Source organism: Schistocerca nitens, chromosome 2, assembly GCF_023898315.1.
Source record: "Schistocerca nitens isolate TAMUIC-IGC-003100 chromosome 2, iqSchNite1.1, whole genome shotgun sequence".
Classification (NCBI taxonomy): domain Eukaryota; kingdom Metazoa; phylum Arthropoda; class Insecta; order Orthoptera; family Acrididae; genus Schistocerca; species Schistocerca nitens.
Window position 1 is genome coordinate 767,981,303 of NC_064615.1, and position 14,877 is coordinate 767,996,179.

General features: G+C 43.8%; 1 protein-coding gene across 2 annotated transcripts in view; it reads right to left on the reverse strand.

The window, feature by feature from the left end:
* Positions 1–14,877, reverse strand: part of LOC126237006 (zinc finger protein 395) — a 525,392-nt gene that overhangs the window by 134,478 nt on the left and 376,037 nt on the right. For both annotated transcript variants that reach the window (XM_049946732.1, XM_049946731.1), the window contains one exon: positions 11,938–12,065. In XM_049946732.1, the coding sequence (XP_049802689.1) occupies positions 11,938–12,065 (128 nt within the window). The remainder of the gene's footprint in view (positions 1–11,937; positions 12,066–14,877) is intronic.

The following is a 14,877-nucleotide window of genomic DNA, read 5'->3' on the forward strand; positions in this document are numbered from 1 at the left end:
TCTTCCGTCAAGACCTGAATACCAGGTGTATCTCTCATATAGTAATGGCCTTAGTGGAGTGACTTGTCATGGGTCGACATTTGCATGTGCAAATGAAGGACAAGGGCAGTGAGAAGAATGCAGTTGCTCCTACCCTGGGGACAGATTTTATTTTATTTTACGTTGTGTGGGGGGAGGGAAGCAGGAAGGGAGAGGTGGTAAAACAGCCATCTGCATCACCATCACTCCTTTTGAAGTTAAATTTTTATTTTGTTTCTTTGTGAACACTCCTGCATTTGCGTATGCAGATGTCACACTAAGTGAGCTTACTCGACCTACTGTGAGTCAGGCCATTTGTAAGTAGCCTGTTTAGGTTTTTATGTTGGAAATGCCACGTACCGCTCTGTGTGAAAATCACTGACTGTGCTGTGTGCAGACTGTGGCTGGTTGGACTCACTGTTGGAATATTCGCTTGTGTAGTGTTGGGCAGTTGGATGTGAACAGCCCGTAGCGTTGCGCAGTTGGAGGTGAGCCGCCAGCAGTGGTGAATGTGGAGAGAGAGAGAGAGAGAGAGAGAGAGAGAGAGAGAGAGAGAGATGCCAGAGTTTAAGAGATTACTATGAAAGCACGATCTGGACATGTGTCCGCCAGAAAAAGGAAGATGGATGTCATGACTTGATGTATACAGGATGAGTCGCGTAAGACGTAACACCCCCTTTATTCCGGGGGCGATTGCACGTATCGGCATGCGGTTTTCGACGAATCATAGCGGACTATGAGGCACATACGTTGTTACATGCACAATAATCACAACGTTTATATTGACCGAGATAGTGAAGCAAGTACATTTTTTTTAATGGGACGCTATACTTTTTTTACCATCATTCGAACGCTCTGGAAAAGACGCGTATAGTGATGTAACGCATGTTGCTATTGTGATTCAAACTTTGCTTAAAAGAGGGCGGTTGAGGATTTACCTACGTACCGTAGGCCGCGCATGCTGCATAGAGCACGGCAACTCGGCCTGCGGGTGTTTACAGTCTGCAGCCGCTTCCGACCGCCTCGACCTTTCATCGTACAATATTTCCCAGCGTCTTTTAAGCGAAGTTTGAATCACAATAGCAACATGCGTTGCATCACTATACGCGTCTTTCCCAGAGAGTTCGAATGATGGTAAAAAAAGTACAGCGTCCCATTTAAAAAACATCTACTTGCCTCATTATCTCTGTCAATATAAACGTTGTGATTATTGTGCAAAATTTTGAACATTATTAAGGTAAATACATTGTTTGTTCTCTATCAATATCTTTCATTTGCTAACTATACCTATCAGTAGTTAGTGCCTTCAGTAGTTAGACTCTTATTTACCTGGCATTACTGGCGCTCGCTGTATTGCAGTAGTTCCGAGTAACGAAGATTTTTGTGAGGTAAGTGATTCATGAAAGGTATAGGTTATTGTTAGTCAGGGCCATTCTTTTGTAGGGATTATTGAAAGTCAGATTGCGTTGCGCTAAAAAAAAATATTGTGTGTCAGTTTAGTGATGATCAGAATAAGTAAAGCGAGAAATGTCTGAGTACGTTCGGCTTTGCTCAGCTGTTTGAAAATCAAATAACTTAAGAGGTTTACTAGCACAGTCATTTATAATTTTCCAAAGGGGACGGTCCACATTCCTGTATTTCAGACACACCTCTCTCGGTAGTCTAATGGTTCAAATGGCTCTGGGCACTATGGGACTTAACATCTGAGGTCATCAGTCCCCTAGAACTTAGAACTACTTAAACCTAACTAACCTAAGGACATCACACACATCCATGCCCGAGGCAGGATTCGAACCTGCGACCGTAGCAGGCGCGCGGTTCCGGACTGAAGCTCCTAGAACCGCTCGGCCACCGAGGCCGGCTCTCGGTAGTCACTGAGCTTCTGAGGAAGATGATGGTGAGTATCTTCGAAAGCTAGAATTTTAACCAACTGACAACACGGCCTGAACACTGCTTAAATCGTATTTTGTAAATAGTGAACTTTTCCTTCATACACAATCTCTGAACTTACCTAATTATTATAGCGATATAAAAGTTGAAGAGCCTTTTAACCCAGAATTCAAAGAGATAAAAGACCTGTCTCCACTGTCCACGTTTTATGGCTTCGACACCACGCTTTCTTGTTGCGGGCGTTTGTTTCACTGATGACAGGGTTCGCTAGTGCGACATTCATTCCTGCAGTGACTTTTGCAGCTCTTCTCTTATTTTTCGTCACAGTCCTCTTCACTCAGAGTCTCTCACGATCGCTCAACAGACGTTTTCGTCGGCGTTGTGACTTTAACGGATGACGTCTTTTTTGCTTTCCACGTATGCGGCATACATCTTCGATATGGTGCCTCTTTGAACACCGAACACTTCGGCTACCTTGCTTACGGAGGCTCCCACCATACTAGCAATTTTAACACGTTCGAATTCACTTAGCTCCAGCATAATGCACTCACAACAACAACAACAACAACAACAACAACAACACAGAACGCTGTTCTGACCTCGACTGACGCGTGCAACGTGTTGAGGACATTGCACAGGCGCCGTTTGTGGTCAAATGCAGTGCCACCTGCAGGACGGGCTAGCATCTCCATTTATGTTCAACCATGCTTTCCTCGCAGTGTCTACATATTTTTATCCAACCTGTGTACCGTGTTACTATTGGCTACGCCGGTGCCCAGTATTTTACCAGCTTGACCACTGCTACCTTTAATTCTTCAAACTTTACTGTAGTTATTACTCATCGAGTATGACAGACTACTATGCTACGACGAAAATGATATGCCGCTATACTTTGGTGAGTTTTCGATCCTTACATCTCCAACATACATTAGTAACGCTATGGCTATCACGGTTGACCGCTTCTGACTCTCGATTTCTTGCTAAGTGCGAATGGGATATGGTTCAAATGGCTCTGAGCAGTATGGGACTTAACTTCTGAGGTCATCAGTCCCCTAGAACTTAGAACTACTTAAACCTAACTAACCTAAGGACATCACACACATCCATGCCCGAGGCAGGATTCGAACCTGCGACCGTAGCGGAATGGGAAATGTTTTTACTACTTCAGCGATGATATTTTGACCACTGCTATGAAGCGGTGCTAGTAAAGTCACATACGACACCACATCCCTGTAATTACGATGGCACACCCGACTTAGTACGGTAGTTATTTTCTGCACGTCACTGTCCAGTCGCTGAAAAGACGGTGCTATTAAATCAAATGTATTACTACAGAAGCAGCGGTTTTGCGACGCGTGCAGGATGACGTTGCACCGTGTGGCTCGCGACCACACGGCGTTACGGTAAAGAACCACCAAGCCGCGTGCCAAACGCGGAAGTATGTACTTCGCCGGCTACCAGAATAAACGTGGCACGCCGCCAGGATGGGGCACGCTTTCTCCACAGGACTCGGAGCGTGCAGTAAGCTAGTCGGCGAGGTGCTGTCTCCCGGAAGTCGGCTACGGATTTGTCACAACACCTCCGCCTACTCTGTTGAGTGCTTTTCTATGTGCTTTCAATTGTCTCGCCGTCCTCCTTATTTACAGTAGTATTGGTCATTTTCTCTGGAGAGAGTTAGCGACAGCTTCGTGTTTTAAGTATCCAGACGTGCCAGGGCTGATTCCTGGCAGCTTCTTAATGTGACCACTGTGGCTTGGGAGGAAGTAACAATGAGTCATGAATTGCGGTGCAAGTCACTTCCGGGCCCGAATGCCATTTATTATATACTTAGTAAAAATTAGTACAGTTAAGAAGCACCTGTCAGGTAATATATTATATACACTGAAGAATTACTTATATAGCTGACAGCAGGGATTTGGTAAAAAATGTATCACAATTGAATAATGATGATAAATTATGTATCATTCCACACCACGCCTGCACACTGTAAGTTTTCCTTCATTTTTTTCCTTTTCTGGAAAGACTTACGTCCAAAACTAAGTAAAGTATGATAGTAACGCCTTATCCTCTTTCTGAGCTAAACGTCTCACTCGTTAAAGAAGGAAAGTGACTCAGTTTTTCAGGCTACCAAATGGAAAGTTCCGGTACACAAAATGGCCCAGACCTCAGCTAATAGTGCACATAATGTGTGCAGTGACAGAGTGGGAAATATATAATGTATCAATAAACCATTTACAATATTAAAGAAGTTATTTTCATACAGTATTGTACACTAGGGGCAGCGCTGTTTTAAACAGACTGGCCTCGTATGCGGGAGGATGGAAGCTCCAATCTTTATCGAGTCAGCGTGATTTGTTTTCCGTGGTTTCTGCGACGTATTTGACGCACGTGCTGGGATGTTTCCTACTACGACACAAAGACCGACTATCTGTCCCATTCATGATAATACTACGTAAATGTATATGCGAATTATTCTTTTTTGTTGATCTTAATTGTAATACCAAGACATGCCGAGAATCTCTGTAAGAGAGATCTAGGGATACAGATCAATAAAACTACCACTACTACTCCACTTTAATTTTTATTTTCCATTTTGTTTTTATTCCATTTTTTCATACTATGACGTTCGATCACGAATAATGTCAGAACACTAGCGCAATCTGCTGAAACCTGCGAATTAGCCATTAGTTTTGATTGGCTATATTTGTGAGAATTGGTTCAGGGGCTACAAAAACAAGCAATTTTATACGACGGGCATATTTAACTAGTTGCACAGACAAGTGCACCATTCAGGCTTCGCGTATTCGTAGACTTTATGACGACCAGAAGAAGGCACATCATGTTGTATCACAGTTGATCACAATTCATTATGTGTGCATAATTTATCTGTGTCCTTGCCAGTGGTGCGTGTCAGTCGTGTTACAGTGGAAAACAACCGTCGTTTAGGGAAAATATTGCTGTTACACAAAAAGCACTTAATTTTAACAAGAATTACAGCCAGTTTATCCGTTTAAGAGAGCTGTCAACTGTTCGAAGAGACATGGAAGAAAGGAAGATCAGGGATTCACGTTCCGTGGACGGCGAGGCCGTTAGAGGTGAAGCAGATGGTCGGATTGGAGGAGGATGAGGAAGGAAATGAGCCGTGGCGTTTTCAAAGGAACCATCCCTGAATTTGCCATGAGCGATTCAGAAAAGAAACGGAGAACCTGAATGTGAATGGCCGGTAGGGGATTTGGATCTGTCGCAATCCAGAATGCAAAGTTGTTTGTGGTAAGAAGTTTGTGACATTCCACACCACACCGCCAGTTACAGAAACTGCGCCATGGAGCTTTTTTACAGGTGCATCACTACCTACCGCTCACAATTTGGCTTCCTTATTTCTGCATGTTTTCTGCAAAACTAAAAAGGAAAAAAAAATACAGCAGATGTTAATACCTAAATGTGCCCTCAAAAATAGAGCAAAGCAAACAAAGTGAGAAGTAAACTGTAGAATTTGTAGTTTAGGCCAATGATCTAGGAAGCGGTTAAGAGCGTCTCTCCCATGAACGTATCGTCGAACTACCTCCAAAAACAGGTAGGTTTTAAAAACGCCATCCTCAGTGCCGTGTCTTCAAAATCTTCCATAAATGAATTGGCAACTGTTGAGAATAATGAGCTCCCCATAGCCACTCCGTCAGTTTGTTGAAGAAACTTGTCATTCAATAAAAAGTACGTCACGTCAGCACATGGCGACAAAACTTAGTCGTTTCCTTGTCCAGTTTTTCACCAATTAACTGCAAGGATTTACTTGTCACAGCTTTGTCGTAAGGTCGCTTTTCATCCGGGGTCCTCTTGAGGAATCCTGCTACACTGAGTACTGTGTTCGGCGTGTGACATAATCAGATCACGAGTTGGCAGAAGTGTACTTTATATGAAGTAAGACGGACAGCAAAGCTACACTAACTCGTCCTTTGCACCAGGAGAGGTACCCACAGCAAAGATGTCCAAATCGCGAGATATTTGAACATTGCCGTCGTCGTTTGTAATACTTGGGAAGTTTTTATCCTCTAGTTTGCAAAGGTGAAAACCAAGAACTTCAACCGGCCGGTGTGGCCGTGCGGTTCTAGGCGCTTCAGTCTGGAACCGCGTGTCCGCTACGGTCGCAGGTTCGAATCCTGCCTCGGGCATGGATGTGTGTGGTGTCGTTAGGTTAGTTAGGTTTAAGTAGTTATAAGTTCTAGGGGACTGATGACCACAGATGTTAAGTCCCATAGTGCTCACAAGGGAACCTCCCCATCGCACCCCCCTCAGATTTAGTTATAAGTTGGCACAGGAATAGGCCTTGGAAAACTGAACACAGATCAATCGAGAAAACAGGAAGAAGTTGTGTGGAACTATGTAAAAAATAAGCAAAATATACAAAACTGAGTAGGCCATGCGCAAGGTATGCAACATCTAGGAGAGTATCAGCTTGCGAGCGCCGTGGTCCCGTGGTTAACGTGAGCAACTGCGGAACGAGAGGTCTTTGGTTCAAATCTTCCCACGAGTGAAAAGTTTAATTTTTTATTTTCAGACAATTATCAAAGTTCAGGCACTCACACATAATCAACTTCGCTCTCCAAAATTCCAGGACATGTTTAGATTTGCTTGGACAAATGCAGGATTTGACGGTCTACACACGGAAACATTTGAAAACGTAAAAAACATATGTTTTGACAGAGCACAGGGAAAACTGTGCGACTGTGAAACTGTTGCATTCATTTGTTGCAGTTTATGTGACAAACTCTTATGTTTTCATCACTTTTTTGGGAGTGATTATCACATCCACAAGAAAACCTAAATCGTGCAAGGTAGAAGAATCTTTTTACCCATTCGACAAGTGTGCAAGTTAGGTGGGTCGACAACATATTCCTGTCATGTGACGCACATGCCGTCACCAGTGTCGTATAGAATATATCAGACGTGTTTTCCCGTGGAGGAATCGGTTGACCTATGAATTTGCGATCAAATGTTTTCGGTTCCTATTGGAGAGGCACGTCCTTTCGTCTACTAATCGCACCGTTTTGCGGTGCGGTCGCAAAACACAGACACTTAACTTGTGAACAGAGACGTCAATGAATGAACGGACAGATCGTAACTTTGCGAAAATAAAGAAAGTAAAATCTTCACCCGAGGGAGGATTCGAACCAAGGACCTCTCACTCCGCAGCTGCTTACTCTAACCACGAGACCACGGCGCTCCTCGACTGAGATTGTCCTTGATGTTGCCTATCTTACACATGGACTACTCAGTTTGTATATTTTGCTTATTTTTTCATAGTTTCACACAACTTCTTCCTGTTTTCTCGATTGATCTGTGTTCAGTTTTTCAAGGCCTATCCACTGCGTCAATTTATAACTAAATCTGAAGGGGGTGCGATGGGGAGGTTCCCTTGTCAGAGCCATTTGAACCATTTGAGCCAAGAACTTCAACTCCAGACACTGAGAAGGAGATTCTGAAGTCTGTACATGCGACTCCTATCAGCACACGAAGGTTAGCGTTGCAAGCGAATGTTCCTCATTCGACAGTTGTTCCTTATTATTCACAACGTGTACAAGGCCTATCACCAACACAACACACTCTACGAGTTACGTTCTGCCAACGGTTCTTGCAGTAGTAGACTACAAATGCGAGCTTCCCTGCCTTAATACTATTCACAGATGAAATGCAGTTCACAAACGATGGCAAGAACCGGACACCAACGGACAAATGCTGTAACGAATTTTTTTGTTGTCTTCACATGGGGGAACACATACCTGCAACTAACATGTAAGCCCTGTATAGATGCGGCAGGACTGTAACTGGTCACACTACAGCATCGCGAGAGATCGTGGTTTGTACTCTCTTCACTCTCGTAGCCCGATGTTGGTGTAGGCGTAACATTTCTGACACGCGTGCTAGTGTCAAGGACACGGTTGCGTACTGACCTCAACACGTTGTATATTGCCTCAGCCTCTCACTCCACCGACACAATTTCTCTCTCTTTGACTCTTTCCTAAACGGTAATAGCACCCTATGCCAAAAATCCCGCATTTGAAATGGCCCTGCAGCAGAAAACCATTCTATTTATTACCTGTCACGTTTGTACTGTGCAATTCAAGAGTACTTTGCGGAGAACACTAGCAATCGAAAGCATCATTCATTACTTTCACTGCTCCGCAAAGAGACGCAATCAGTGCGACGTTTAATTTTCTTTCCGGCTGTTACTGGTGCCAGAGATTCAGCAGCTGCTAACATGGGCGTCTGTTTGGTGTGGTTGGGGCAGCTCGACACCACCCCGTGGAGGTGCGCGCATGCGCAGTCAGGTCACGCCGTGGAAGGCAAGATGGGGCAGGGCGCACGTGACAGCCAGCACGCCGCCACTCGGCTTTCCCCGCCTGTCGGGCCGGCGAAAGGCGCCGGGCAGCCGCAGCTCCTGGTTGCGTCAGTTTTATGCAGCTCCTCAACTCGATGCTGTATCCTACACACGTCGCAAATTCGTGACGCTGCAGGGAGCCGGCGGAGGAGGGGGAGCGACGTTGCCGTGTACACAGTGTCCTGTCATTAGCTGAAACAGGTGTCGGCAACCTTTAGGCGTCAGCTGGCCGAATTGTCAACAACAGAATATCTTCTGGGTCCTACACTTTTTAAACTGCGTTCTTCCAAAAGAGACAAACTTCTTCCAAAAATTAAACAAACTGGAATTTTCTTGTCTTGTACGAAACAGCATCTCTATCCACTCTTCATTACGTATCTGGACTCATCCTCATCTTTCATCGCGTTACAAGTTTTCGAACGAAACATCGTTTCAAACATAATAATTAAAATAGTGACGATTGAAAATCACCTACGGTTCTGACTAATGGAGAACAGTTGGTGGAAAGTCGCTGCTATCCGAAGAGGACGCGCATCTACGGATTGACCCCGTCTTAGAGGCGCAACAGGTTTTTTTTTAGTCATATCACTAAACAAGTTACGCTGAAACAGATTTTTGTGCCCTGCACTTTGCTCCACAATCTAAAATTCGGATTTATTGTTAACAGTTAAACACGCGACCGCATTGCCTCAACTAAACTGTGAACAGATTTTAGCTCCTGCGATAAAGTAGGGGAAAGGTTCGGATTTTTCTGTGCATTGTTTTGTCTCTCTCCTTTCGTACCAGAGAACTTAATTCTAATTCGTCACTGAAAGCAGTAAAACGCTTTTTCTTGAATGGTACAGCATTGTCAATTAACCACATCTACAAGAATGAGATAGAAAAAAGGATTGCGTACTTAACATGAATAAGAGAAAAAAATATTTAAATGCAAGTGCATAGTCGAAATAATGTCATGATCTAAGAAAAACAGCAACACTAACGTTATTTGAAAAGTTATTCTCTGTCTTCTGTGTGTTATTAATACCAAAGAAAATCATGATTCCAGAGCTACATTCACAGAGTATTTTTTGTTACGGTATTACAAGTTTCAAGTCAGAGGCGACACGGTACATAACTATAAAACGAAAATTGTGGTGAAACGTGTGTCCAAGGCACAGCAACTTGACAGGGCGCGTAATTCACCAATGAGCAGGAGGAAATGCCATTCTAAATACACAAACAACGACGAATACACTTTTGACAGACAAACAAAAACCAGCCACAGCTCAAGAAAGCCAAATACAGCAGTAATGAGACGGTGTACTAATTTAGACCTGTGGCTGATTTTGGTTGGCAGCCACAGGACATGCATAACAACGCAAACAAAAGGAAAGAAAAAAAGGAAAAAAAAGGAAAACACTGATGGTGCCACAACTGTGGTGAGACACGTCTAGTTTTTACAGTAAAATAACAACAGTGTACTTGCAAAAAGGCAGATCCTCTGTCAATTATCGCAACTGTATAATTAAGAGGGAACAAATAAAATAACACGAAAAACTTAAGGTAGTAAAACAAAAAAAAAAAAAAAAAGAGAGACAGGAAGGAATACCACAAAGTATCTCCTGCTTCTAACAGGTTGTTTGTAAATTTATTTTCTTATACGACAAACATACCAAATTCAGGCACCTTTATCAAACCAATGATGGCTCTCTGCAGGGCGCAAGGAATAGTTCCCAGCCGCTGAAATTACTGTTTCTTTTTTAACCTTTTTTTTTCGTAAAGTGGGACCAGCTGGGAAAACAGGACTTGTCACGAATCTAATGACTATCAGTCAAGTGTATTACTTATTGAGCTCCCGGTTCCCTCGTATACACTCAGAACTCGGCAATCTCCAGTCAGGTGGTGCGTTTCTCCAGTTCTTGCTGACATTTGCGATCAAAACGACAGTGTAGCGCAACACAATCGGTAGGCACGCTTAACATATTTCAACGTATGAAGCAAATTCGGTTCCTATTGTGCACAACGTTTAAGTGTTCTTTGCCTCATTACTGTTTTTAGCTTCGTAGCGACGACTAGCTCATGAGAATGACCTAACAGTTGATACTTTACAACTTGTTCTATGTGTCAAACAAAATTTTTGGTATGTTAAATATCTACAGAAAAAAGGAAGTAGGACTAGAATTTAACGTCCACTCAATTTTCAGGTCGTTAGAAACGTGAGTCTGATGTTAGGACCGAATAAGAATAGAGAAGGAAATCGCCCGTATCCTCTATAAACGAGCATCGGGGCATTCGTGTTAAGCTATTTAGGGGAACGTCGGAAAACTTAAATCTGGATTGTCACACGTGGAGTAGGAAAACCGCTCCTCCCAAATGCTAGAGAAGATTTTTGTTGTATGTTCAGTTCTCCCTCTATCTGCCGCGACACTGAAGTGCTATGGCATCTTTCGTCGACTACGCACTTAACGGTGTTCGAGAGCGCTCGGTGGAAACACTCATCGGCCGATTTGCATGGATTGTTTTGTAATGAATGACGAAGACAGGCAGGACCTGGCACAAGCTGCAATTCCATCGCCACGTTCGACGAGGAAATCTGGTTTTCGTTGAAATTCATGGGAAATACTTGTAGCTGTCTTTTGTCCCCACCCACCCGCAGTTATTCTACTCTCTTGCCTTATTAGCTTTTCTCTTTCATTACATTGTCTTATGCTTATAGTGGAACATTAAAATTTCACTTTAAAGAAATGGCTCTACGCCCCTTCTATTTGGTAATGCTGGTTAAAATTTGAATATTTTCCAAAGCACTGAGATGTACTTGACAGTCATCATAAATTTATTGCTGATCGTTTTCGCCAGTTTACCCTTATTTGTTTCTATTTCTGTTGAACACTTACGATCTATTCCACAGATATAACTTGTTTACTTTCAGCCAAAGACCACACTGTACTAGATTGGATGTTATATTAAAGCTTCACTTGTTAGCATACGCTGTACTGATTTTTATCTTTAACATGGCATTATCTTTGCCTGTTTTCCGTGTACTCGTTGACTTGTTTTCGCCTGGACCTTCGTTATTGACTTTCGATGTGAATAAGCCTTCTGGTGACAACTGCTCCGTGGGGTTATTATATTGCTGACAAATGACTATAGTTAGCCTGCAACAGAAACTTGTAATCGTTTATATTATGGTCTAACATTCCTGTCATTTATGTCTGTTAAGTACAATGTTAATAATCTTACAGTAACTTGTCTAATTGTGCAATCTCTAACGTTTTGTCTTTACTCATTTAGGCTAAGCTTGAAAATAGTCATGTCCTACACTAGTAACACTGTGAAAAATAAGAGACAGCTGGAGGTTCTCATCTGTTGGTTTGTTATTGACTTTCGATGTGATTAAGCCTTCTGGTGACAACGTATGTTTAGTAGCTGATTCTCCCCACCTATATGCATACATATATGTGGTTTTCATGCAGCTGTTTAGTAAGCAACTGAAAATTGTTTCGGTTTATAACTTTGTATTAGTGTTTCTAGATGGATTTCTGTCATGCGATGATCTGTTTGAGTTTTTCACAGTCGTCCTCGACTGTCTGTAACGTCCTCACGGTTAGAGCCCGCATACCTGCGATAAAGACGAACAAGGTCGGCGGGAAAGTGAGGGAGTAAGTGGTACCCACCTCTCATCTTGGGCGAGTGCGGGCTGCAGGAGAGCCTCATGAGCACCAGCGCGGCCATGCACTCGTCCATGAAGTCCAGCTCCTTGGCGTCGTCGGCGTGCGACATGCTGGGCCGTCTCTTCCGCGTTCTGCAACAAGCAGGCCAGGCCGTCAGCTGTGGGCGCGACAGCGGAAGCAGCCGAGGCGGCATCGCTCAAGGATAAGTGAGTTATTCTATTGCTAGGGCACGAGACAGAATCCAGGGATGAACGAAGAACAAGACGTGCATTGTGCTTGCACAAAGAAGGAAACGGCAGTAAGAGAGCAAAGCGGCCAAGCAAACACATTCAAAAATGGTTCAAATGGCTCTGAGCACTATGGGACTTAACATCTATGGTCATCAGTCCCCTAGAACTTAGAACTACTTAAACCTAACTAACCTAAGGACAACACACAACACCCAGCCATCACGAGGCAGAGAAAATCCCTGACCCCGCCGGGAATCGAACCCGGGAACCCGGGCGTGGGAAGCGAGAACGCTACCGCACGACCACGAGATGCGGGCAGCAAACACATTCCTTCTTCACTTTGATTGCAGCATTGATGACTGTCGACGAAACTGGATGCTCTTTGAATACAGAGACACTTCAGAGGCTAGCGACAAAGTATTTTAAACGGCAGCTGCTTATATCATCAAGCAAGTTATTTTACGCTGGGGATAAAGCGAATAAGGTTGCACTGTTTTAAACAGACTGGACTTGTATTCAGGAGATGGAGGATCCAAACTCCATCCAACCATCCTGTTTTGCGTTTTCCACGGTCTCCCTAAGTTACCTCATGCAAATGCCAGCACGGTTCCTGCTACCAGGTCACGGCCTACTATCTGTCCCACGTGACGGTCCACTCGTACCGGCAGACCGTGCTCTTTTCTTATTCCCTCTAGGTAACAAGGCTAGGGCGAATTAAGGTACAAATGAAGGATAAACGTTTAATTGATCTTTCCGAAACATATTTAGTAATACTACGCGCCGTCCTGAAGTAATTCGAGTCGCTGCGGGAAGAAATATTCTGTGTGATCAAAAGTATCCGGACACCTGGCTGAAAATGACTTACAAGATCGTGGCGCCCTCCATCGATAATGCTGGAATTCAATATGGTGTTGGCCCACCCTTAGCCTTGATAATGGCTTCCACTCTCACTGGCATACGTTCACTCAGGTGCTGGAAGGTCAGCACTCTGTGCAGGCCAGTCCTTTACAGGAATGTTATTGTCGTGTAACCACTCCCCCAAAGGCTGTGCATTATGAACAAGTGGGCGATCGTGTTGAAAGATGCAAACGCCATCCCCGAATTGCTCTTCAACAGTGGGAAGCGAGAAGGTGCTTAAAACATCAATTTAGGCCGGTGCTGTAATAGTGCCACGCAAAACAAGGGGTGCAAGCCCCCTCCATGGCGTGACCGCTCCGGTCGCAGGTTCGAATCCTGCCTCGGGCATGGATGTGTGTGATGTCCTTAGGTTAGTTAGGTTTAAGTAGTTCTAAGTTCTAGGGGACTGATGACCACAGATGTTAAGTCCCATAGTGCTCAGAGCCATTTGAGCCATTTGAACCCCCTCCATGAAAAACTCGACCACACCGTAACACCACCGCCTCCGAATTTTACTGTTGGCTCTACACACGCTGGCAAATGACGTTCACCGGGCATTCGTCATACCCACACCCTGCCATAGGATCGCCACATTGTGTACCATGATTCGTCACTGCACACAACGTTTTTCCACTGTTCAATTTTCCAATGTTTACGCTCCTTACACCAAGCGAGGCGTCGTTTGGCATTTAGCGGCGTGGCTTATGAGCAGCCGCTCGACCGTGAAATCCAAGTTTTATTTCGTGAGTATATTTGAGTGATAATGGCTCTGAGCACTATGGGACTTAACTTCTGAGGTCATTAGTCCCCTAGAACTTAGAACTACTTAAACCTAACTAACCTAAGGACATCACAAACATCCATGCCCGAGGCAGGATTCGAACCTGCGACCGTAGCGGTCTTGCGGTTCCAGACTGCAGCGCCTTTAACCGCACGGCCACTTCGGACGGCTGAGTGATAATGCTGAAGTGTAATGATTAACTTGTGCACAATATTTATTAATTTGAATAATATTACGTGAACTTTTACGTAGGGAAAAGCTTTATTTAAAGACAGTCAGACGCACATTTACGACCGTCGACAGTTTAACCATCATTCGAGGTGTTTTTTCGGGGATGGACGTTTCAACTGAGCCAGAACTTCAGATTTAGTCAAGCGGTCAGAAACGGAGTCTGGAACAGATAACAGACGCACGTTTCCAGCTAACCACACGAAATAAGAGGAACACCACACTAAAACTTGTCAAATTACACCTTTTCTAAGTATACACATGCCTACATATATGAATTACGCTTCTTGGTTCTTTAACTGTAAAACCATGTCATTTCGAATATCATTGTAAAACTGACCAACAGATGAATAAAACTATTACTATTACCATTACGACTAATACTACATCGGATAAGAGTTACCTAAAGTATGTAAGCTCACTGGGGCACTATGACAACATAAAAAAAAATGGTTCAAATGACTCTGAGCACTATGCGACTTAACTTCTGAGTGCATCAGTCGCCTAGAACTTAGAACTAATTAAAACTAACTAACCTAAGGACATCACACACATCCATGCCCGAGGCAGGATTCGAACCTGCGACCGTAGCGGACGCTCGGTTCCAGACTGTAGCACCTAGAACCGCACGGCCACTTCGGCCGGCTATGACAACATCAAACGACAACTTCGACTCATTAGAAAAATTTAGTATTACTGCAAAAGAAATTGCTGCAATAAGACCTGTACGGTCCGTACTAGAGTACTGCTGACGTGTATGAGGTATGTCTCAAATAAGACTAATAGGTGACGCTGACAAACAAGGGC